Here is a 26,817-nt window from a genome sequence, read left to right as displayed (position 1 = left end):
CAACCAAACACATGTGGGAAGGAGTAATAAGAGTATTTGTTATAGCTTCCTTCTCTCCTGAGTGTAACATTCCTGTGTCGTCTGGTCAACTTGCTCTGCCAGCAAACTTCATCAGGTAGCGCAGACACACACACACACACACACACTCACACACACACACACACACACACACACACACACACACACACACACACACACACACACACACACACACACTGGGAAACTGGCTTCCCAAACCATTCCTGGAGTCATGTGACAACTAAACAGGGTAATGTAACAGGCCTGTAGAGAAAGGCATTGGATGACAGCATTCCAACAGTCGTTACTTGCCAATTAAACAACCTTATCAAAACAGACACTTCTGTGTAAAACCAGAAAACCCTAAGCACGGGTAGTAAACGCATGCTCAGTAACATTATTAATCTTATTTGCTTTGAAGTCAACATCTCCTGTTAACATCAGAATCAATAAGCTAAAGTCTGCACATTGGAACCAGATGAGTACTGTAACCGAATCAGAGCCAAGGCCCACTGGAGGTTCCCAGTCCTTCATCGAGCACCAGCACTTTATCTAACAACCACGTATTTTTAACCACATGAACCTTAGGCATCCCTATTCTAGGGGGCAACCATTCTGCAAGAATAGCCGATCAACCAGCTCATAACACGTTGCAAAGTGAGGTGCTGTTATACGGGAATATAATATCATTAGTTATACAATATATTTTAAGTAAAATATACTTAGTTGACCCTATATCATAGGGTTTAAGTGGTTAAACGAGGCTATTCCTTTGCAGTAGTAAAATTGATCCTCAGAGCTTTAGGCATGTTGTAGTTGTCTTTGGCATAAAACAAATGGACTGTGGCAGCCATCTTTTATTTTGCAACAACAATCGAAATTGAGTGACAATTTGAGGTTAAAATGTGTTTGGAACTGAGTGGCAGGGATAACGAGTAAACCAAGGCCATGCCTGTTTTGGCCCTGTAGTGGAAACCAGGCTAAGTAATGTTATTATGGCTAAAGGTGGTGTACAGTAGTCCCAGGATAGGACTCTGACAGTGGCCCCTTTCACATCCAACCCAGCTGGTGATGTCATGGCTTTTGTTATTTCAGTGGCAATTTCATATGGGCTCAGTTAAAGCTCTCCCTGCTGTGTGCAGCCCCCCCCTCTCTCTCTCTGTCTGTCCAACCCACCCCCTCTCTCATCTTCAGTCCCACCTTCTCTCTTTTCACTTTCAGCTATTCCCTCCCTCTTGCCTGCATTCCAGCTTCCAGATCCCTTTCCCACCCACCCACCTTACCTCTCTCTCTCTCTCTCTCTCTCTCTCTCTCTCTCTCTCTCTGTCTGATTACCTTTCCAGACAGACTTCATCTCAGCGTCTATAGAACTATATTCACAATCCAACCCTGTGATCAGTCCTCGTCTACAAAGTTCACATCACATAAACATGGTACATGTACAATCATTATCATTCTATCATTTGCAACTACCGCAAATGTTGACTGAACAAAACTATCACTGACAAGCAAAGGCAAACGGTTATAACATAATTTAAGCTATTGCTTATTCAGTTGGCTATTAGAATACAATTATTTAAGTTAGCGCTTCTTCAGTATCGAACATGTGTCCTTGCGAAGAAGTTATGAAAATGAAACCCAGATTGGTGAAGTGTTTGGAGAAGTTACACAATGAGCCTCTTGATCAGAAACTGGAAATAATACTAAACTCTAGGAGAATACATATTGTATCTTTTAACCATGTGAACCCTAGCGTTCCTATTCTGGGGTGAACATTCTGCAAAAATAGACAATCTACAAGCTCACAATGAGCCACGTTGTGAGTTACGACAAGCTTGTAGATCAGCCATTTTCAGTGAAGAGATTTGGTGTAGGGGGGAAAAACCCTGGGGGACTCCAGTCGACGAAGTTGAAGAGTTTAAGTTATTAAAGGCTCTTAATCACACTATGGAAGGAATAATGAATAAACTCTAGGATTTGGGTGCTTGATTGACACATATTTGATATTTTGATCCTATGGGTGTTTATTTTCTCAACCATTTTGAAGTGTCAGTACCTCGGTCACGGAGAGGGACATGTCTGTCATCTGAGCTCAGAGGCTTTTTGAAACATGAATCAGCTACAGGACGCTGATGTCCTCATGTCTCCTAGCCAGGAAGAAGTCTCCCAGGCTCTCTGCAACAAAGGGATGTGTTGTCCCAGTTTATTGGTGAGCAGCAAGCGTATTTAAAACACTTGAGTGTGCTTACATTATCCATGCGCGTGCCACGCACACACACACACACACACACACACACACACACACACACACACACACACACACACACACACACACACACACACACAAACACAGACGCACCCGGGAGGAAGTGGATTATGACAGGGGAGGAGCCAAACCGAGTTCCTGTCACTGCACACTCACAGAAAATGAGCTGTATATGCACTCAACCACATGCCTTAATAGAGGGTATGTGCGTGACATCATCATCATACCCAGAAGTTAAGTGGGAACACCTACTGAATGGCAAAAAAATACTTTCTGGCCTTGACAGCCCATACATCCAAACAGAAAAGCCCTATCTGATTGCGTTAAGCGGTGCCATTCACTTAATGCATGCGCATACCCTCTATACTTTGGTATGAGATGAGACATGGCCAAGCTCACCATGTGTCGAATGCATGCATGTACACAGTTTCTCATCCATGCATTTGCATGGTCATGTGCCCACACGGAAACAGCTGAACACAAAGGTTCAGAGTAGGAATATAAAATAGTTTCTTTCTCATAACCCCTCCAGTGTCAGAATGGTGTCATTTCCCAGGAAGTGGGCTTCAAAGAACTTTCTTCAAAGTGATCTATGGGATCATTGCTGAAAGAACACATCATGACCCATATGAGCAACAAATAACCGCTCTCATACAGTATCTCACACACGTACATACAACTTGAACATAGTATGCAGAAATATGAAGAATAAGACCTTCTGGGGAACACAGTGGCGCAGTCAGTAGTGTTGTCACCTCACAGCTAGAAGGTCCTGGGTTCGATTCCCGCCAGGGAAAGATGTCGGTGCTGGGGGCGTGTTCTCTCCGCCCATCAGTGCCCATACCCTAGGTGGGGTTGGCAAAAGGTCCTTTCTGTGTGGAGTTTGCATGTTCTCCCCGTGTCTCCTAGGGTAGGTACCCTCACAAAAAAACATGCAGTAATCCTGGTCTCTATACTGCCTCCCGCTGGCCAGCCAGGGCGCCTGATGGAGGAGAAAGGAACTGGTTGGAATAACATGTTCGTTCCATGCGCTACGTCCAACCAGGGAACTCCTCCCTGTCAGGTGAAAAGAAGGAAAGGGAGTGTAGCTCCTAGGATTACATTAGATAATTGATACCGGGTGAAAAAATGGGTTACAAAATTGTGGGATCAATATTTAAGAAACAAAATAAAAAGAATAAGACCTTCCTTGACTTCATTGCACATTTCTTTGTAAAATGTTGCATGATGCATATAGTAAGCATTGACTGGGAAAGCAACACATACTGTATAAGTAAGTGGTGTTACAACTGTTGGTACAAAATGTTGGTCTACAAAAGCGCTGGCTCGTGCAGCTAGACTGGCAGTTATGCCAGCCCTAACTAAATGAGAAACTACGTTTGCTTTTAAGCTTGCAGTCTATGAATAGATAATTACAAGGTTGGCAATCCAGGAGCTTTGATACATCGACTGTGCAGGGTTTACGAACAAGCCACAAGATCACAAAAGAAAAACAATTAGAACCTACTTTTTGTTATACAGTACATGTTATACAGTACATGTTATACAGTACATGTTATACAGTACATGCGCTCTGTGTTGTTTAGTGACGGCCACACAAATCAGCTGAAAATATTCCTATTTATAAGTCGATTTTGTAAGTAAACTTGGAGGATCAAATATAAAATTAAAAGCAAACTTTGAGGGCAAAATCATGTCCAGACAAACATACAAACTAGTTTATAAGCAAATGAAAACAACCTAATTCAAATAAATTGTCTAAATGTGCTACAAGAAATGTACTGGAAGATTGGCAAAGTAAAACTATCTGTGGAGATGCTCTCAGTCTAAACAGTATTTGTTTTACCATTGGACTCACAAATGATCATTATAACCAAAACCTCTGATACAAACATGACCCACCAAATGGACACAGGCTGGGGGACAGAGAACAGAGCTTCAACTGCATCTCAAGGTGCACCAGCTGCTCCCGTTTCCCATAAAGTGTGAGGGGTCAGAGTTCAAAGTTCACAGGTCCCAACCTGCACAGGAGTGAGGAGCTCAAGGCAAACTGTCCCCAGCCATTTATATATAGTCACAAGTTGGCTATGAGTTTCAAATGGCTCGTCATGGCTTGTCCTGTGAGCACTTATACTTTGTCATTAAGTGATACAGTGCTCACCACATATGACAGGGTGTAGGCCAGGAACCAGAACACAGTACTGATCATGGGTTTGGTTCCGAGGTATAATGAGGACATCATAGTAGCAACGCATGCCCATGTTAGTGCAGCCATTTGTTCTCTCTGTTGTCTGTTGAGCAGTGTGAGGTCCTGGGCACAGGCAAATACAAGGCCCTGGATGGGGACCCAAATGCATTTGTGTGAGAATCAATGACCCTTGACCCAAAATGTACCCCTAGTGATTCTGACCCAAATGCATTTGGGTCCCCATCCAGGGCCTTATTTGGGTCCCCGTCCAGGCCCATGCATTTGGTTCCCCATCCGGAATCAAATTTAATTTTATATATTTTTTTTTCTTAGGAATGCGACGAATACAAAAACATATTATTGAACTCAAGTCTCCATGGTGTGACTAATCAATACAAAAAATGTCATTTTGGGGCCTTATGTTCATCCACTTTCATCCACTTTTTTTAACTTTGCTTTTATTAAAGACTGCACATCAACAATATACACATTCAATCAATAATGACAACCTCATGCAAAATAATAAAAAGAAAACAAAAACAAAAAGAAAACAAAATAAGGGGTTATTGGGGTTCACATTTACATTATCAAAATTGCAATTCTCCTTTTTTGAATTTATACATCAACCATTTATCCCATCTTTTGTTAAAAAGATCCTCTCTTATCCTCAATTTGTATGTTAATTGTTCCATGTCCTGAATATTGTCCATTATTGTCCTCCATTGTTCATAGTCCGGGGCTTCAGTTCCTGGTAATTGCCTTTTTTGCAATGTTCATCCACTTTTGCCTAATGTTCATCCTTTTTGCCAGTCATTCCGGTCCGACATGCCCCGAATAGGGATCTGTTCATTACTTCATGTTGTTAAGACCATCACAATGACCACTGCATAACATTTCCACTGTTCTGACTTCAATCAATCGATACATCTCTGTGTCATTAATGTGTGTGTGTGCGTGTGTGCGTGTGTGTGTGTGTGTGTGTGTGCGTGCGTGCGTGTGTGTGTGCGTGTGCGTGTGCGTGCATGCGTGCAAGTGCGTGTGTGTGTGTAAGTGAGTGAAACAGACACGAGGAGGACTTGATTGTATATAACATTCATGTGAAAACAGATGTGACACATCCTTGACTGCAGAGCACCAGCCATGTACTGTAAATTAAGACCAGGAGTTTGTGTAGAACTGAGTTTGAACACGTGTCCATTCACACATACATCTCTAATGCATGTCTGATGTAATGCACTTCTTCATGAGGTCAAGGGGACACCAACCCCCCATAAAATGTGTGAAGCGCTTGCCGAAGATGTCCTTATATCAGGGGTCTTCAATGTTTTCAGGCCAAGGACCCCTTAGTTGAGAGAGAGATGAACCTGTTCATAGATTCCATATAGTTTCATTGTTTGACAGCACATTGTATTTTGGATTCATGTCAATTTGTGTTTTCAGATATTTAACCACTTGAACCGTCAATACTTACTGTAATAAACTTGACCTTTCACTCTGTTCTTAGTCCGCTCTTTTCCCCCTATAAATCCCTTTGTCTAAAATAGCCGATCTACAAGCTCACAATGCCTCAATGTGCTTGTAGATCTGCTATTTTTGGCTAAAGTTATGAGTGAAAAAAGGTTTCTATCACACAAAGATTTGGAGGACCCCCTGTAGTAACTCTGAGGACCCCCTAGGGGTCCCGGACCCCCTGTTTAAGACACTTGATAGAAAGAATAAAAAAGTTCCAGGTACTATAAATAACTCACTTTTTGTAAAACACCATAGTCACAGCCTCTTGTGATGATGACGATGCCGGTGATGACGATCTGTAGTGCAGTGCCTCTACCTCACCCAGGGCCCGCCTTTCCTTTCCCACAGGCTTACAATCTTCCCATGGATTCCTTGCTTTCCACCATGCATGAGCTTTATTTGTAGCATATCAGTCACAATAATAGAGACAGCAGCTGCATGCAGCCTATTGTATTTAACACGTAATGGGGAAATATCTAATGATGTAAATGCAATAAAGCACCAGTGTAAATCTGTGAATCGTATGCTATGCTATGGATAAATGGACATTTCCATTAATAGTTTACGTTTTTACAAGGTTTTTGTAAGTAAAGTAAGTAGGCTAGAATGTTTTTGAAAATCTCACAGGCTAGTCATGACTCATTCATACAGATAACAGGTGCATAATTAAATGTACTATATAAAGTCAATTGTAAGTTGATTGATTGATTGATTGATTGATTGATTGATTGAATACTTTATTAGAAGTTTGCATAGGAAAGAGTACAGGATCAGTGGCCTACAGTTCACTGATACAAGGTCAACTAAAAGGATAAGACTACAAGAAAGCTTTTAGGCTCGTTTAAATTGGGGTCCCTTTAAGTTTTTTTCTCAATTCATACATAAATGACAGACAAATAAAACAACAATGCTGGAGAGAGGCTGTGTGGCGAGAGGGGGGAGGGTCGCTGAGTTTGAGAGGAGGGGGGGAAAGTTTCACTTTTTAGGTACCCCCTTTTCAGTAGCTGCAGGCAGCAGCACATGGGGGGAAGGAGTGGTCTGGGACTGGGATAATACAACCTGGGAGGGAAAAGGGGACTCAGATTTCAGCTTGACAGGGGGTAAAAGGGGGCTGGGCCGATATTTAGGGAATATACGAAGATTCATTGAAGGCAACAGGGACATAAAACTACAGTACCTCTTGCTGGGGTGACTGGGGCTGCCGCTGGATTCCAACACGTTCCTCTCTTGGAAGGTTGAATGTTGAATGGTTCGGCTTTGTAAACTTGGAGCGCACCGCACGAAACAGTGAGAGAAGCGTCCGCTTCCCTTCGTCCCGTTCTTTTTTCTCCCCACAAAGGTCCTGCATGTCTAATATTTAGACATGTTCAGCTTTGTGGACTCGAGGACTGTACTGCTACTTGTAGCAAGCCAAGTCGCGCTATTATCCGTTGTCAGATGTCAGGATGACCGTAAGTCCCCTTTTCTTTTTACTACTTTACTTTCTAAAATGTTTGGTTATATGTTCTCAACAAGTGTTAATGTGACAGAACTTCCATGCCAAGACTGATATCAGTCACAGAACAGTTCTACAAATCAGTTAATGTAGCCTGCCATGCATTTCTATAACACAGGACACCTGTGGCAGGCTACTTTGCATTGCCACGGTCAGTTCATTCTTGTTTACTCGCACCGTTACGCACTGACCAGTCACCAATCCGACATTATTTAGTTTAGCCGGTCATCGGAATAGTGTGTGAAAGCTGCTATATGGGTTTGAATGATAATCGGAGCGTTGGTATTGCCTGCAAGCCAAGGCCTGGTTTAATAGAAACAAAGTGTGGAATGCATGTGTGCGTAATGGTGATGGAAGAGACGTGGATTGTGGAACTTCGGCGCATTTAACGCGCATAAAAGTGAAGTCGTTTGTTGGAGCCTACAATTAACAGCTTGTTAATGTTGTTTAATTATATTAACGTAGTTCTGCAGCAGTAAAGCCTGCTTGGGATACTGATCCAAAGTTTCAGCTCTTCTCAGCGCAGGCAGCCCCCCCTCCCCTCACTCTCCCCTCCCCTCACGGACACCTGCGGGCGCTTTGGAGATTGGAGCTACAGCTGGAGATGGGACTTTTAACGTCGAAATACCCTAGGTCTGGTTCGCATCATGCGTTCTCTGGATGTCCTAAAAGTTGGCCTATCTCTCTGTGTAATAGGTCTAATATGTATCTTTCTTTACTGATGGAATTATTAGACTTCTGAACAACAAGTTACTCTGAGAAGCAGCAGCAGAGCAATATAGCCTATATTAGATAATTGGTGAATTGTTCTCCTATACACCATTGAAAGGCAATTAAAATACGTATTTTCATTATGCATCTTTCACAAATATATTGTCCAGTAGGCACTAGGCCTACTACTTTGCTGGCATTCCTGGTGCTTCGACACTCGACAGGCCCCTTTTTAACCACTAAGATACTTTAATGAAACGTAGACCTACCTGAGAGTTGGCTCGGTACTTAGTGTACTCTACACCACATCCTTTCTCCAGAAAAGAGCAGACCTACAAGCATTGTGAGTTAATAGATCAGCTAGCTATTTTTGGTGTTTTTTACCCCCAGAGTAGGGGGCGCTAGGCTAGGGTTCAAGTGGCTAAAGCCAGAGCTCCTAGCTTGGTTGAGGGGAATGGAGGTGGTCAGGCTGAAGGGCCTTCAGTGAAAAGCTTTAACATTCCTCTGCTGTCAGAGGGCATCGAGGCGAATCCAGGCTTGCTGAAGCAGAATGATTGCTTACTATCCATAATATCCTCAAAAGAAAAGCTGAAACTATTTTCTTTATATTCTCAGCATGATAATCTGACGCTGCTAATTATGCAATTATCTGAATCCTTCCCGTTGTCTATTTACTGTTTTATAGATTAGCTATTACAAGTCAGCTAAAATTGGAATGTGAGATCATAATCACTGATTAAAGTTCAGTATCCCACGGAGACAGTTGAGAATGAAGGTATGTGAGTAGACCTGGCCCAGAAATAATATTCCATATGATTTTAGAGTTTCCATCTGCTTTAAAGATTAGCCAGAGTCTGTGACAGAGAGAGAGAGACACACACAGAGAGAGAGAGCGAAAGGGAGTGCAAGAGAGACAGTAGGAGGAAAGAGAGATCAAGGACTGGAAACATTATTAAAAAAGGGGATTATTTATTATTGTAATTCTGAAAAGCACATTCTTTTGATTATACGATAGACCATATACATACCAAAGCTCAAATTAAAATAGAGTAAAGGAGTGGTAGCCCAAAAGAGAAAAAAATTAATAGAAAAAGGGAGCCTTCAAGCCAAGGCAAGAAAAAAAACAAGCAATTTTAAGTCTCAGGTTACCCTTTTTTTTTTTTGGAGTTGTAGGCCCCTGGACATAATACAAGCCCTTCTTTCCTGGGGACTAACGTCTAAAGGCTGAAATATCTTCTTGGTCCACAGAGCCTGGATGTGACCCCAGCCTTGCAGGCTCAAAGGGCATCAAACACTAAACAGCCACTCACACCCAGACTCTCACAGTGGACAGAGCAGAGGTCACTTCTTTATCTGTCAGCCCCCAGGCCGACTGGCCGACTGACCATCCACAGACGCAAGGCTGGCCAGAGGGCTCAGCCCCACTGTAAAATCCTGAGAGTTCATTTAAAACCGAGAGTGTAAAAATGTGGGTGTAACGGTTGTTGGGAGAGTACTGTAGGCCCAGTCCTTTAGGTTACTAAATACTCTTGCGTGGCAGCCTCAGATGGAAGCCAGGGTTGACTGCAATATCCCTAGTGCACACCTGGGTTCACTTTACCATTTTCATCCTCCATTTTCCTCCTGCGGCAAACTGTATGGCTGCCAACACACACGGAGGAACTGCACTGCAGATTATCTTCAAAGCCTGTTGCCAACTGTCAGGATGACAATGGCTCCCATTAGTTTGTCAGGATATTTCATCTCAGAAGACTCTTCCGAACGGACATTTTTAGGTCTGCATGTAGCGTACTGTACCAGCACCTATAAAACAAAAATATCGCCACCAAAAAGACATTTATGTGCATGAAAGCTGTCCATTCTCCCTTCTCTGACATGTTTGAACTGGCATCTGACACGGTCATGGCTTCCAGGTGGGGGTTAAAAAGTGCCCTATATTTGTACAAGGCAATAGTTTGTGAATTGCCTGCTCTGTCCCCTTCCAGAAAGACCTCATTCATTGCCACTGAGGTCTGTTGGGTTACCTAGAGCTAAGCAGGCCTCACAGATAAATATAACTACTGTACTTACTGCCTCTCTACTCTGCATTCTCCGAAGGCCCCCTGGCACACCAACCGCGGTCCCACCTTGAAGGTTCAATGCTCGCAATCAGAGCATTTTATGTGTGGCCTCATGTTGACCATGGAATAAGCTGGCGGACAGGAAAGTGAGCTGGAATGTATGCGACTGATGTCCAGTGAGTTCACTGATGTGTATAGGCCCAAGCATGTACAGTAGCTCTATGGTTACTAGTGTACCTGTGCGGATGCACGGCCCACTTCCATCACATTCCATTACGCCTCTGGGCTACACTGTGGTCAGATAAAAACCGTGCCAACACTTTTTTCAGCCAATGAATGCAAAGCCTGTGTTTCGCGTGCAGTAATTTAGGGCGTCTTCACAGTGTAAACGGGGCCTATATTTACCTTTGGAGTGCAATTAGAGGGGGGAGAAGTTTGGGCACGTGGTCCGTCGCTCCTGTGAAGTCATCAGAACTTTCCTCAAAGTCTCCCAGTGCTGCAGTGCACCGTTCCACACTGATGTTGCACTTCAGAGTGGTTGCGCTGCCACCCTGTGGTCGATGTAGAAGTTGCAAGTGCTCATGTTTGTTTGATGACCTGTGTCTATCATTGTTTATTCCTAAAGGCAGTGTTCAGCTAGTATTGGTTTAGTTATTTATAGAAATTATGTTTTTTTTACTAAGAGAAGGTTGTACTGTATTTGTGACAATGTATGCTAATTCTATCACCAATATTCCTGTTTTCTTTCATTCATTCTTTATCTTAAATCTATTTTCATTATTTATGTATTCTTATTAATATTGTGGACTGCCTCATCTTGTGCAATATGACCCCAGCAAGTGAAGAATTCACTTTCAACTCTTGAGAAGATCTCAAGAATGATTGTTCATGAGAAACACAGACACAGTAAAATCCTCATTGTTAATTCACTCATTTGTAACTCAGAGAAGGCACACATGTAACCAAATGGACACTTACCGTATTTTCCGGACTATAAGGCGCACTTAAAAGCCTTTAATTTTCTCAAAAAACTACAGTGCGCCTTATAGTCCAGAAAATACTGTATACGTATACATGTGGTTACATTTGTACACTGTCAGTGAGTTAAAAGATCACTGAGGATTTACTGTGTACTGTGGTTTGCACAGCGCTATTAAAACCTGATGTATAATATCCTTTTTTTCCCCCCTCCCACAAACTTCCTGCCTGTGTGTGTGCGTGCGTACCTTGCTATGGTCTCTAAACACACACACACAGAGGAGGACGAATTTAGCTGTTCTCAAGACGGACACCGCTACAGTGACAAGGACGTGTGGAAGCCGGAGCCTTGTCGTATCTGTGTGTGCGATACGGGAACCGTCCTGTGCGACGAAATTATCTGCGAGGAGTTAAAAGAGTGTGCCAAGCCCGAGATCCCATTCGGAGAGTGTTGTCCCATCTGCTCAGCTGAGCCCGCCCCGCCCAGTGGTCGTAATTTATTTATTTCACACCTCTCATAAATAAATTACTGTGCAAAAAGAAATCACCTTGTTTGCTTTGGGGGGAAGTTGTGACAAGGAAAGACGTGTTGATCAAAGGCTTGCCAGGCGCCATTTTTATACCTTTATATGCCATCCTTTGGTTTGAATACTGTCCTCCTGTCCCCCAAACAAACAAGCCATGATTCAAAACAAACTTCAACAATGACACTTCTGACTAGATTTCAGTGAAATGCTACCTCTGTGTTGTTATTCCACCATAGCTGGCTCACCTTGGCCCCAGCTTGTTTCAATCCTGTCGTCTGCTCTCTGGTATCATCAAAACATATGGAAGCCATTATGGAAATTCCTCACTCAAACAGACAGGGCCTAGAATGTACCATTCTACTCAGTTTCTGCAAATCCGATTTGAAAGAGGGATAAATATGAGGGTCTGTTTAAGTCATAGATATTGGTAATACTTAAACACATTCAATGAAGCATCACCATTTTGTTAAAACGTTTGCAAGGCTATCAATGTCCAAACTTTAACCACTATAGATGAATCCACGGGGCAGCAATCATAACTGCGGTGTCAAGTGGCTGCGCTTCGCACCGCAACACTGCAACTACACGGCAGCACTCTATGAATTCGTCTATATATATACTTAATTTACCGAAGTCCCCCAGGGTTCTATTCTAGGCTCCCTCCTTTTTCCCTCTACACCAAATATCTTTGCAGAAATTAGAAGATCCACTGTACAACCTGAGCTTGTAGATGCTATTTTTGAAGAATGTTCACTGCAGAAGAAGGAAGCTAGGGTTCATGCAATTAAGGCCACCTGCGATGAGTTTACAGTACACAGCTCTGTTCATGGTTGCTGGAAGGAAAAGAAAAACATTTGAGGCACATCATTGAAATCAGAAGTGTCATTGTCTGAACAAACATGCCCTTTGATACAAAAGCTTTATTGAAATGCTCTATTTATCAATCTTTTTAATCATTCAGTACCATATCAAGTGCTTAACTAATCTCCCTTCTAAGCTATCAACCAACAAAAAATTATAGCGTTAAAGCTTCCAGTTATAGTTATTTATTACCTAACATTGTCATGGGATTGGTACATCCCAGATGAACAAGCTGAGGGCTGAGTTTTCTAGAAGCGTCATACATTTGTCTTTCATTTGGACAATAAGGAAGTATTTAGAATGCCTCTGAAAAACTCAGTCCAGGCTTTTAACAGCCTTGATGTTCAGAAAGAGTTACTTTTACATAGTGTCGTTGTCGGGTGGAAACCTTGTATGTCCAAAACTATTCGTTTTGCATTTATCATTTTTAAAATGAGTTAAACTAGTGAAAACATCTGATCTACAAGCACACTTGTGTGCTTGAAGATCTGCTGTTTTCACTACCTTTGTGCGACGGTCTTATGATGAAGCAGGGCTTTACCTTATGAAAAAACGTACAAATTGAAACTTGGAGATACAAGGTTTCTGCCTCGACAGTGACGATAGTCAACTCAAGAGTTCATTGCTTATTATCATACAGTCTTACCTGCTTCTCCTTTGCTTTGCTCTGAGCTCTTATGCCTAATTTATACTTAGTTGTGTGCTGGTGTCTTGCGCAGAACATAGCCAATCTACAGCTGAGCTTGTAGATTGGCTATTTTGTGCAAGACACACTGAGCAACCAACTATAACTCAGGCTTTAAGATGGTACCTCAACCAACACTTCAGTCCTGATGGGCTCTTTGGGTGTCTGTATTGGTATTAGGTGGTGGTCTTCAGCGTACTGGGATTCGGTGGTGGTCTTTAGTTTAGTGTCACTTTGGCTGTCTGTAGACGAATGACCTTCTGTGAATGAACTGGGAAGGATGACAACCCTTGTGGATTGTTGTTATGCTGTGTAGTTGCTAACTCTCATGTGTTTCCCCCTCTACTCCTCTCTACCACATAACAGGAACACCTGGAGCTAAGGTGAGACTCTGTGGGATATTGAGTGTTTGTGTGTGTATGACAATCACATGCAAGGGCACCGGTGTGTTTGAGTGGATGTGCGTGTTTGTGTATGCCTGTGTGTATGCCTGTGTGTGTGCGTGTGTGTGCGTACATGCGTGCGTGCGTGCGTGCGTGCGTGCGTGCGTGCGTGCGTGCGTGCGTGTGTGTGTGTGTGTGTGTGTGTGTGTGTGAAATGCACCTCCCCAGTACCTACAATTACATCTATATCTGTCCCAGACTCTGTGCTGGAACGTAGCCCTGCAGTTTATGGATTTAGCTCATACTTTGATGTTAGAGACCTTTGTCTGACAGATAATAGCTATTTCCTACCTCACAGTGTGTGCCAGTTTTACTGTATGTGGCACACCAACACCACACAAGTGTGTCGAGTAATGCCGAAGGCCATATCTATGTTCTCTGTTTTGTTTTTGGCTGAACTTTCATATCTTCCATGAAAATATTAGTTTTATTATTTTATATAGGCCTAGTTATGGTCTTGGTGAATATGGATTCCATGAATATAATTTTGTGTTACTAATCCTAATTACCGCATGATTTCCTCTACCAGGGTCAGAAGGGCGAACCAGGAGACATTACCGATGTAAGTTAACGACCTTCAGTAATCGTTTATTCACAGATAACATCTGTTAGTCTTTCCTTTCATTGCTGCAAGGAGACCGATTAGTCAAATACTTTGAGGTTTGAACTCACCAGTGAGGGATGAAGGGATTCACCCGCAAAAAGCAATTCAGCATCACCACAAACACTTGGCCTATTGTGAGCTGATTGTTAGTGACACAATGAGAGTGCAGTGCAAGTACCGCAGGTTGCATAATACCCCGGGTTGTGGACGAGTGTGCAGGTTTAGTTTTTTATTAATTGGTCACAGAGAGGGGAGAGATACCCTAGGACTCAAGAGAAGAATGAGTAAAATAGAATGAGAGAGAGAGAGAGAGAGAGAGAGAGAGAGAGAGAGAGAATTGAAGAAACTAAAAGCCCCCTTTCCACTGAAGCTTTAGCACCACACTACACAACACTACACCACACCACACCGCACCACATAAAGATATCTTCATTTTTCATTTCACAAAAGTACCCCTATCGGTAAGAAACAAATTGACCCTTTTAACTGATTATAATACAATATAAATTTGTATTACAACTATCCTAATTATAATACACTATAATGGATTATAACTGTGATTATGATACACTATACATTATTATATGAATATGTATTACTATGATAATTATAATACACTATAATAGATTATAACAGTGATTATAACACAATAGAATCTATTATCATGTATTACAACTATATCCTGGTGGTCTAAATGAAAAGTCAGTGAGTGATCAGTCATTATGAAGTGTTTGGCCCTGTTTGGCCTATCTCAGACCTACTCTGGATTTGATACTTTTTGGTACCATGTTTAGTACCACTTTCACACCACTACCCAGGTCCTTGTAGTGAAAACCTGGCAGAAGTGGGCGGTGTGGAGTGGTGTGGTGTTGGGCCATGTTAGTGGAAAAGGGGCTTTAGATTTAGGTAAGAGCTCCCCAGTCCATTAGCCCTGGTTAGCCCACTCTACAGGCAGACAGCCAAGCACAATAAGGTCCTATACACTCCCTCCATAGAGCTCCCTACAGGCCTGAAGACAGGGAAGGAGAGGGAGAGACCTCCACACCACTGCCACGCTGCACATGGAAATACTTTACCCCTCTCAGGGCTCCATGGCAGGAAATAAGCAGGCATTGTTTATTGTGCCTTTGTTATGATAATGCTTTGCCGGAAGAGATTAGCAATCAACAACTCAGTGGAAATGGGAAAAAGGTTATAATATAACTAATATGCTATACACTTTTGTTTTGTGTGCAATCTGCTATAGAGAAAATAACAATAATTAATGCTGAATCTTACTATACTTTTAGCTAGAGTTCTTCAAAGCAGAGAGAGTAGTGAACCTTACACGGTTCACTGTACATTGTAACAAGTCTTATTTGGCAGCTTTTGAAATATTTGAATTGAAATTACAATCTCATTCATAATGAATAATAACCTACAGCATATGGAACAAAATATTCATACTGTCTTTCTTCTGCTCATACAGGTTGTAGGACCAAGAGGACCCGGCGGACCTATGGTATGCATTGCTTTCGCTTATATCTCAGCAATATAGTAAAATGAGCCTTACAAATTCTTAGGTACTTTTTACAGGGTTCCCACGGTCATGAGATTCCTGGAAATATTTAGGAATTAGGCCTTTTTCCAGGCCTGGAAAAAGTTTGGAATTGATCAAATGTTTTGGAAAATGTTTTTGAATTGTTTTTGGCTTTTGATCTTAAAAAGCATGTCTAACATTACGTGAAACACGTGTGGCCTAATACCGGTATATAGGCTACAGGACGTCACGTGACAAAAATAATAAATCTACACACTAACAACAGGTTGCACCGCGATACTTTGTTATCTTGTAGATATGTTCTATTTGTCACGTGACACCTTCGCTCGAGCCTGTCTTGAGGCACTGATAGCACACAGGCATAAGAGCCTCATTATTGTACCGTATGATTGTGAAATGTGGTAAAATACTTTGGAAAAGTTACGGGAAAGTTTATAAGTTTAGTTACAAATGTGTGGGAACCCTGTTTTTAGTAATATAAATGGAGTCCATGTTATTCATGAATCTATTATCAATACTTTAATCCAGGGATGTCAAACTCAAATACACAGTGGGCCAAAATTTTAAAAATGGTACAAGTCGTGGGCCGGACTGGTTCAATGTTTATTTAAAACATATTGGAATAATTGCACATATTGAACCTGGACCTAACACAGCCTATATTATTGCACACATTAACTCTTTCTGTGCGAAAACCGAATAATCACTGTGATTCTTTTTTCCATTCCAATACTAATTTTTTAATCTATTTCGCTTACCCTGAGCAGCTAGTAGCGACGTGGGTGGTCCTGGCTCCTCCACCGCTTCCTAACGAGCCATTCTACTTGTCCCGATGATTTATTCCATTGAAAATGGTTTAGAAAAAAGTTTAGAGCCCCCCCAAAAGAACGCTGTTTCAGCAAGACGTATTAAGGATTACAAGAACCGACATTTTTCGGTTCCTTTAGTAAAATGAATTAAATAGTCGGAGGCATCAACGGAAGCCCCGGTCGAATTTTCCATCCAAGCACAAGGCCGCGATTCTGTTTACACGGCCCGTAATGGGAAAAAAAGGCCGCGCCACGCCGCCCACTCCAATAGAAAAACACATCTTTACAGCGGATTTTCTCCGGATAGTGTTCTGAGGCCAGCAGAAAAGCCAAGCCAGTTCAGGCTGGCGACCCGGATGTGATAGTGAATGCCTACGGGAGAATGGCTGGCACTCTAGCGGCACCTAGCGGCGCCCGGCAGTTATTGTGTTAAGTAAAACATAAAATCAGTTGCAATATTATCTTATGGCTCTGTCAGTAATTTCAAGTGAAAATGGTTTTAAACAGGCCTTTTTCTTCGAAAATCAATATGTCCCTTAAATAATGCAAGAATGAAACTGCATGCATTGAACATGGAAAATACATTATTAAAGCTCAGTTTGCTGCTATATGATCCTCACCAATCACTGATTTCATATAGTAAAATGAGAAAGTAAATCAAATCCACACTGAAGACACACAGGTTTGCCCTTTACATCCGTGAACATGTAGGCTACTCTGCCTCCCACCTGGCTTGAAAACCCCTGTTTTCAGAGTTTACCTTCGTTTAACCATTTTTGGTGAGAGGAGTAGCTGAAAGTTGACCACAGGCGATACGCTTCCTTGCGCTCGCTGGCCCTCGATACCCACCAATGCACTCGCAGTGCATTGTGGGACTTGTAGTATTATGGTGGTGCGTGCAATATACCAGAGGGCCCGTTTTAATAGTAATTAAATAGCATCCTGTGGGCCAAAGTTAATTAATTCATAGGCCTGATTTGGCCTCTGGGCCTTGAGTTTGACATACTTATGTGCTTTAATCAATCAATATCTTTCTGCTAAGTTCACGTGAAACGGAAATTCGTTTCTGATCATAGGGCATTATGGAAATCATAGCTGCATTTTGCACAATAGTTATTAAAACAGCAACCTGAAGTCACTGACTCCTGTCTCTTCCACTCCCAGGGCCCACCAGGAGAGCAGGGATACCGTGGATCAAGAGGAGACAAAGGCGAGAAGGTACGTTGAAAAGCTGCTTAAATAATTTCCTCTCCCTTTTTGTTTGAAAATGCCAGCTTCTAAACAATCTATTGGAAGTGATAGGGAGGGAGGAAGGGGGTGTGGTGGGTATGTGTGCAGCTGGCTCATTGCAGATCTACAGAATGTCAGCCATTCACTGAAAAGCTCACCGAGGGCCAGTCATGTGGCGTTTCTATTCGACTGTGTGGTCTGCGGAGGGGCTGGGTTGTTTAACAGATGTGGGGCCATCTGAGACTCATAATGTAAACCTCTGGCTGTCACAGGGACCTCATGTACATCAGGGTGGGAAATCAGTGTTGCTGTGCTGGTGAAGCTGCCGCGACTTTGATCCGTGCATTAATATAACACGTTACACTTGTACGTGATGGTGGCTGCAGGCCAAAGGCATTTGTAATGTAATGTTTAAGTATGTTTCAGCGCAAGGTGAATTGATTTCCTCCAGGTTGGAGCATTGGAGCATTTGGCATTTAGTGTAGGAATTTTAATGAGATGTTTTTTATCATCGGAGTCGCTGGGAAAAGTCTGCAGGGGTGTTCCTAAAAGTGGCTGTTTGTTGTCTTAAAGGGCCGATTTGTAGGGGTTGTTACCAAAATGGAAGCGCTTTCGGACATTATGTACGGCGTAATGAGTCATTTAAAAGACGGAAGGTATGTAGCTAAGCAGCAGTAACCATTGGGATGGGAATTCTCGCCATTCTTGAGGACAACTGAGGTCATGAGTTTGGGGTTTCAGCTGACCTTACAGCTGAAATAGGATGCTGTTATTGCAACATTTTAAGACCAGGCATATTTAGCTTTTCTGTTACAATTCAATAGCATGGTTATGCTATTGAAGTTTGAAGTTGTTGTTACTTTAGTGACATAGTGCTATACTACTAGTATACTATTTTAATTTCTGCATCACAACAAAACAAAACAAAAATCCTCCTAAATAATAATCATAAGGCAGTTAAACAGTTATTTCCGCTGTTTTTCCCACAGTAATATGTCATCATTAAGCCAGTGTTTGTACAGTATTTCAGCCTGTGTGTGTGGTGCTCAACACATGCTTTGTTTAGGATCCCTGTGCAGACTCATTTGTCATGGCATGCACAGTGGCCACTTCTAATCTGATTTGGCATTATAAATCATCAGCAGGTGCTGTCTCTCTCAAATTCATTATGCATGGATTGGAGCCATTATAGTTTCATTATAATTAGGGGTCGACTGATATGGGATTTTCATGTTCGATTTCGATATCGATAAGTCGTGATCAAAGAGGCCGATAACCGATATTATGAACCGATATGTATTTTAAGGAAAAAAAGAAAAAAATGTATCCCCCAATTTGAAATAGTGGTTAGTTAATTTATATATTTTTCCCATCCTAAATGTCTAGAGGCTCACATCTAGTCGCCACATACTAGAATAGCGTTAAAAACGTATTCCGCCGCAGGAAATCGGTGAAAATCAGTAACCAAGATGGATTTTCTTTTTATGTTATGAATATCGACTTCGATTATCGCCCGTTTTGATAATCGGTCGATCCCTAATTATAATACTTCCATGCATAAATGTTACACAGCAAAATCCAGAGTGTTCAGTCAGTTCTGAGATAAGCTAACCACATGAACACTAGTGTTCCTATTCTGGGCATGTCATACTAGGCAAATATTCAGCAAAGTAGTAGATCAAGCTCACAACTTGTTGAGTTTCGACGCGTTGTGAGCTTGTCGGATGTTTTTCGGGGGAATACATTTGGTGTAGAGGGAAGATTATAGACCCCAGACTAGGAACACTGCGGAACAAAGTATATAGGGTTTTGCTGTGTACTTTGGTGCTTGATCAACAACATTGGTTCATAATCCACTGTTTGGTAATGCAATGTAAAAAGAATCAGCATCAGTCATCATGACAGATTCCTTGCTGTCGCCAGCAGGTCAGGTCTAAGGCATTTCCTAGCTCGTTGGTGTAGAATGTCAGTGTTGTTTGGACAGTGTTCATTTAGGTATTAGGAACCTTTTCACATTACCTGCCAGTTACAGTGTAATGGTTTAGTGTCTGCCAGACAAGGTAGAAAGTGTCTGCCAGCGTTGATACAATGATGTAATGATACAATTTGGTTTATTCAAACTGAATTCAAATCTCATTCAGATTTGTTCAAATGGAGTTACATTAATGAAGGGGATTGTTTAGTTCCTTTTTACTTTTTGTTTGTTTTCAACTTAATTTTGTTCCATGTTTATTCAACAAATGTGTCTCAGCGTAACTAAGAAACTGCATAGGGTATAATGAGTTAACAAAAAAGAGGAAAAATGGAAGTTAGGCTATATAGCTACAGTAAGCAGCAATAAGCAAAAAAACTAATTACTGATAAAACAACTGCATACAGGCAACCCAGTAATTTAAGTTGTTCAGGTATTCTTTAACTGTGATGTGTAAATATTACTGTACTTTATGTTGCTTTTCTTATTCTAAAGTAATACCAATGACCTAATGAAATTATTATTTTAGTAAACTTTAGTTCACATAATAATTCACTCATTTGATCGAATTGAGCGCCAATTAATTGGACCTCACAGTCAAGCAGTACGTGTTCCTTTCATTTGCATGCCCTTTAGCCCAGTAATGCTGGATTAAGTTATGTTTTCAATATGGAGCGCTTCAGTCAGGCTGGATGAATGCAGTTGATCATCTGTTTGTGTTTCTACCCTAACAAACAAACATATCTCTTTCTTTCTCAGGGAGGCCCTGGCCCCCGTGGCAGAGATGGCGAGCCTGGCACCCCCGGAAATCCCGGCCCCCCTGGACCTCCAGGACCTAATGGACCCCCTGGCCTTGGTGGAGTAAGTATCCTGGCATGATAAGGAAGGGGGGACTGCAGACATGGGGGTTGATAGGCGTAACTCTGATCCGAGGCTTAGAATGGCTTCAGATTGACTGGCCGACGGGAGCGAGACAAAAGTCAGAATGGTGCAGGGAAAGACTATTTGGGAGAAAATGAGAGCACAAAAGATGGGAGGAATTGCCGGCGCTGGGAGGAGACAGAAAGACAACGGTGAAGAATAGATAGAATGCTTCTCATTCTTTGTGAGAGAAAAGGAGAGAGGAGGTGGGTAGACAGGAGGCAGGGGAGGGAAAGACAAGAAGGGCCTTTGTGAAGGAGGGACAGATGAAAACAGTTCACATACCTCCTCTATCTGCCCTGTATTACTGTTGACAAACAGTCCTCTGATTGTCCATTACGGAGCACAACAGGGATCTTTCAAACTAAATATAGATTATTATTTGTCTGATAAACAGATATTAGTGTTACAAGTGTGATGTATCACCCTAAAAAAACTATTTGTTCACAATCGGTGTACATGAAGCCTTTTGATTTATGACAAGTTTTGTTAGAATTACGTTGATCCAACAAATTACATTAAAGGGAGAGGTAAAGTGATAGAGGTAAAGTGATATTTCTTTGTTAACTTAAGTGTTAAACAGCTCTATCCAATAGTAATGATAGCTATAGAGTGATTGTTCAGTAAAAGGGAATTCATTCCCTGTCTCTCCAGCTCTTTAATAAACAGAAAATTCAATCATGAGAGATAACTCATAATAGGACAGGACACAGAATAAACAAGTGAAATTGGAAGTAATGACACAAAGAAACGAGAAGACGACATTTAAACTTGAACACAAATTAAGCTGATAATGGGTACTATCTCCTGATTGGCTGAAATCAGGAGATAGTCTCTCTGTTTATTAAAGTGCTGGAGAGATGGGGAGATCCCTATAACTGAACAAACACCCTGGGCTATAACAATGATTACTATCAGAATATAGAGCTTTAACATTTTAACAAAAAAATCTCACTTACCCTACCTTTAAGAATGGCAAGTTTTTTAATCAACTGAGTTGACAAACTGAGTTTTTCCTCATTATTTGAGAGTCAAGTCAAGTCAATAAGGCCTTTAGAATTAGAAGCAATTTCACTTTTCAAGGGCTTGCTCATATAAAAATCGTTTTATGTCTTCCTCTTTTGCTAAGGATAGCAACATTTTTGAGTGTGCTTCGTAGCCCATAGCACTTACCGTAGCACTCGCATACCCTCAATGACCACATGTCATTGAGCACAGGTTTTTTATTTAAAGTTGTTCACTGAATAGGTGCTTGGTCTACCTGCATTCTAGATTAATATCTGTATGCATTTGATGTACTGATGTTGATGTACTGATGTATTACCTTGCTTATTGTATTGATGTATTACCTTGCCTTATTGTCGGCTCCATCCAGTCCAGTCGCTCTGGATTAAGTGCGTCTGCTAAATGCCTAAATTGTAAATTGTGAGAGATGCCTCACAGATGTTGAAATAGACAAATCTCAGCCATGTCAAAAAACCTCCCAAAACCTCAAAGTACGAATACTGCCTAACCATGCCACAAATACTGGATCACAGACAGATAACAGTTTCCTCTCTTTTCAGAACTTTGCTGCTCAGATGGCCGGAGGATTCGACGAGAAGTCAGGCGGCGCCCAGATGGGAGTGATGCAAGGACCAATGGTGAGAGAGCCCATGATGAGACCTACTGCTGTTCCTTTTTACAGTGTTCTGCTGGATCCGTGGACGTGATTGGAGAAATAAAACAGACGGCAAAACTGGAGGATCTAGCTATGACCGATTGTGATTGTTTTTCCACTGGGAAGGAGGAGAGATACCCTTCCTGACAACAGGATGGAAGAGCAGCTTCGCTTATAGGAATTAACAGCAGATTACTGCACTGAGATCCGTCTCAACGAGCTACGGACTTTCATTCCATCTGCAACTTCCCTGTGGCTTTTGTTTTTGTTTTGTTGTTGACTCTTTATTTATGGTTTTGTGGAAGACCATCTGGGGGACGGCTCTGCCCCTAGTGTTGAGGAAGAGAAAATACAGACATGTGGGTTCTATGATGGAAACACCAACACCTCCCATGGAGAATAGAGGGGACGGCTTTTTTAGAAATCGAGGAAACAGCCGTTGATCTTTTTGTTATTCTTTTGAATGCACCGCTACTGCCAGCTTGCCTGCTGGCATGACAAGATTGCCTGTGTTGGATTGAGGAGCACACTGGGAGCTATTTTGGTTTGGACAGACACACCGCGGCTTGGCGTCGGGAGACGCCGGGAGGGGGGGGTTTGGAGTATATCAGATCCCTGTGGTTTGCAGCAGTCTGTGGCTTTGCTCTTTAGACCGAAAGAGCAGCACTCGTCTGTCCCATCTGCTCGTCCGTCTTTGAGTGCTCCCCAGCCACATCACTGGGTCCCTCTGTGAAGCCGGCGATCATTTGGTTTGGCCGTGGCCAGGCTAATGGTGGAAAAGAAGCCGGAGGAAATATAAATAACAAATAACATTGACTGCTGCACTGACGTCTAAAGCACAAAGTCCAAAGTCACAAACCACCCCACTATGTCCAGACCCCATAATCCCCACACCTACATACCAGACAGTCAATCAGCACTCTCACTGAGAGGCTGGCTGCAAGCACACACACACGCACACGCACACACACACACACGCACACGCACACGCACACACACACACATAAACGCACATGTGCAGACACCATATAAATACATACCGGTACACACATACATGGATGTAACCCCAAACACACACATATATATATATATAAACAGTCCTGAGGATATAGAGCCCCATTGATAAGACTGTACCCATTGCGGTAGAAGCCTCCCACACACCCGCTGAAAAGATGACTTTCATTCCCTTCTCAGAAGCACTATGCACTGCTGTGTTTTGACATTTTCTTTGGCTGCCGCCCCACATTTCTTAAATATAATCAGAACGCTGAAAGTGCTGTTCATAAAAAGCAGCGCATTGAAATGAATACTTCTTTTTTTTTCTCCTTAAATCCCAGGAGTGAGCCGTTGCATTGGAAGCCAAATAAAAGCATCTGTTCATGGGGGGGAAATAGGAATTTTGAGAAACTTTATTGATACCAGTCCACTGTCCATTGTACAGTCACCTCTATCCATTTATTTTCTATTTGTGTGTGTATGTGGTTAGAGAGACTTAAAGGGAGTTATAGAGAGCAAGAGAGAGGCAAGAGAGGGGGGGGGGGGGGATTTGGCTCATCACCTTCACAGAATGTAATTCGGTCTTGCTGAGTTAATGATGCATTAAGGTTGAAGGACCATTTTCTTTGATATGTGATTCCAGTCAGAAGCTCTCACATCTCAGATTAATGTTCAGTCAGAGAAGATTGGGCAGAAGTAACCCTTTGAGATAAAAGGTTTATTCATGAATATCTAACAGACATCACAAAAAATTAAGACAAGACAGGTTTTGTTTTTGGTTACTGTTACTGTTGCTTTTTAATAGCTATTTTTGGAGGGTGAACAGATGTGCTGTTTTTACATCCAGGTGACAGTGGATGCTAACTATTTTTAGGGAAGTCATGTAGAGTTCAAGCACTCCACATGAGGATACAAGACTAATGCGGCTGACCTATGCACTGCCGAAATGCACAGCAAGGGGGAGAGAGAGAGAGGGGGGTGGAACGACAAAGATGATGAAAAGGCTAAGAAAGAGAGAGAGAGTCTAAAAGCCGCTGTGGAATTTCAAACGATTTATGGAACTGACAGGGCAAGCAGGGCTGTTGAGATTTCTGTAGCTTTAGGGCAAAACGGGGGAAAAAAAGCTAAAGTAATAGAGAGCTTCCCTGCAACGGCTTCTCTGCCACTGTTGTACCTGTTTATGTGCTGGCATGTTTGTGTAGGTTATAATGTATGTTGACGTGGTGATGTTTGTGATCACCTGCCATTGTAATGACGTCATTCTTTCGTCTCCCCCCTTCCGCCTCCCCTCCGCCACCCACCCTAGGGCCCTATGGGTCCTCGAGGACCACCTGGACCTTCTGGAGCACCTGTAAGTACACCTTGCACACTGTCAAACACAACCAAACCAACACAAACACACGCCAGTCCAGGACACGCCCGTAGACATGGACGTTAGCGCCCCAGCTAGAGGCTCGGTCCAACGGCGTTAATAGGCCGCCTTTAGATAATTGTAACTTATTATTGTATTCTTTGGTTTGCCAAGAGATTTAGATAAATACGCTGACCCTCCGAGTGGCCGGCGGTGACTAAAGGCCTGCTTCTCACGCTGTAACAAAGGTGAACCGTGATAAAGGCACAAGCAAGCTGATAGAGAGGTCTGTTTTTACATGCTCACATACAGTGCTTCCCCGGTGTACTACTGTACTGCTGCACTGTATGCCCCACAGTGTGTGTTTTAGTTACCAGAGGAAGGTGGCACACACAAGGATACTTTCATCTCCAGCTGCAGACCGCAGGGCTTTTTCCTAAGTGCTGCTGCAACGCAGACACGCAACACCTGACAATTTAGCTTTCATGGGACGCCCCCCCCCCCCCCCCCCCCCCCCATCCCCCCCCAATGCCCCCCGCCCTTTCTTCTCCACTCTGCAGCTCAGCTATAAGCTCTACCTCGCAGCCCTCCAGAGTGAAGCTATTAAAGTTCTAGGCATTGCCAGTTTGACTTGTTTCAACTTGATGCTTTTTATCACACAAACCGAGCCCACATCTGGGTAGCCGTCACCATATCTGTTACCTTTGGTTGCTTTTCAATTGGGGGGTTGATCGTATCCTCCTGACTGTCATTTTTATGTTACAGTATTATGCCTTACCTCCGGCGAGGTGTGACACAGAGGAGATTGCATAACAATTGTTGTGTGCAAGTGGTGTGTTGCAGGAGGCTGAAATGTGTTTACAGATAGATCAAAATATTTTTGAGGAATTTCATTCTAAATTTGCCCAAAAGAATGTATATGATGAAGGTATTTCATCTATTTGTTTTTGAAAAATGTATTGGAATCATTTAATAGATTGGGTATGGGTCAGCAGTTCCCTTCAAAACAATTAAAGACATTTTAATTATTTATTCAATTAAAACGGGCTTGCTAGTTTAGTTTACCTATTCAAAAGCTCAGTTTAATGTTAGTTTTATTTTTTATTTTTTGATTAATCGATCTACAAGCTCAACGCATCGTGGCACGTTGTGAGCTTGTACATGGTTTAAAACTACTGACATTGTCTCTATTATTTTAGCTACTTTTAGTTAGTTAGCCTTGTTTAAATTTAGTTAATTAATAGTTTTTTTCTCAATTCTAGTTTTCATTATTTTGTTTAGTATTAGTTCATTATAATAATCCTGCTAAACTGTGTCACCCCGTCATTTGCATTAAATGTAGCTACATTATCACTAGAACAGAACAGGATTTAAACTTACCACTTGAAACAAACAAAATGCAAGAGTCTCCTCTACTCTTTTAATCTCTCGTTGTCTTGTAATTTCCCCCAGAGCCCTTTCTTAACACACCGGGTGCCCAGGATTATTCAACATTTAATTGGCAGTTGCCATGGAAACCCGCCATTTTAGCTTGTTTTGAAGGGCTGGCAAAAAAGTAATATGAGTAAATGTAATCCGAGTATGTCCTGTTTATTTTCACGATAGTATTTTCTTTCACTCAGGACAGAATATTCACAATCGCTGGCCTCATTGCTTTTGTAACGGCCGGTAGAGAAGGCCGCGTTTTAAACATGCACTTTTTGCAGCAGCGTAACACTGCTGTGGATAAGGGAGACAGGACTTTCCGGTCACGTGATCTCGCGCTGCATTTCGGGAAAATTAGTTAAAAAACTAGAACCTGTCTAGAAATAGACTGACAAAAACCAGTCTTTCTCAAATGGACCCTTACAGGTCTGTAACTCTGAGAGTAATCGAATGGAACCAAAGTTCTCAGAGTTGCGTGGGTCCTTGAAATGATAAAGTTTCAGAACAGCTGGACTAAACTAAAGGCAAAAATACAAAACACACTATAAACAGATGATCATGATCA

General features: G+C 42.1%; 1 protein-coding gene across 1 annotated transcript in view; it reads left to right on the top strand.

Annotated features, from left to right (window-relative positions):
- Nucleotides 1-7,234: 7,234 nt before the first annotated feature.
- col2a1b (collagen, type II, alpha 1b) overlaps nt 7,235-26,817 on the top strand; it is a 73,745-nt gene continuing 54,162 nt past the window's right edge. Inside the window, exons 1-9 of the mRNA XM_080727681.1 lie at nt 7,235-7,435; nt 11,508-11,720; nt 13,668-13,684; nt 14,274-14,306; nt 15,817-15,849; nt 17,862-17,915; nt 20,659-20,760; nt 22,386-22,463; nt 24,783-24,827. Of these exons, the coding sequence (XP_080583807.1) occupies nt 7,348-7,435; nt 11,508-11,720; nt 13,668-13,684; nt 14,274-14,306; nt 15,817-15,849; nt 17,862-17,915; nt 20,659-20,760; nt 22,386-22,463; nt 24,783-24,827 (663 nt within the window). The 5' untranslated portion in view covers nt 7,235-7,347. The remainder of the gene's footprint in view (nt 7,436-11,507; nt 11,721-13,667; nt 13,685-14,273; nt 14,307-15,816; nt 15,850-17,861; nt 17,916-20,658; nt 20,761-22,385; nt 22,464-24,782; nt 24,828-26,817) is intronic.

Source organism: Nannobrachium achirus, assembly GCF_963921795.1.
Source record: "Nannobrachium achirus genome assembly, chromosome: 6".
NCBI lineage: Eukaryota > Metazoa > Chordata > Actinopteri > Myctophiformes > Myctophidae > Nannobrachium > Nannobrachium achirus.
The sequence above is the reverse complement of the archived record's forward strand: the minus strand, read 5'-3'. Positions and strand labels throughout refer to the sequence as shown.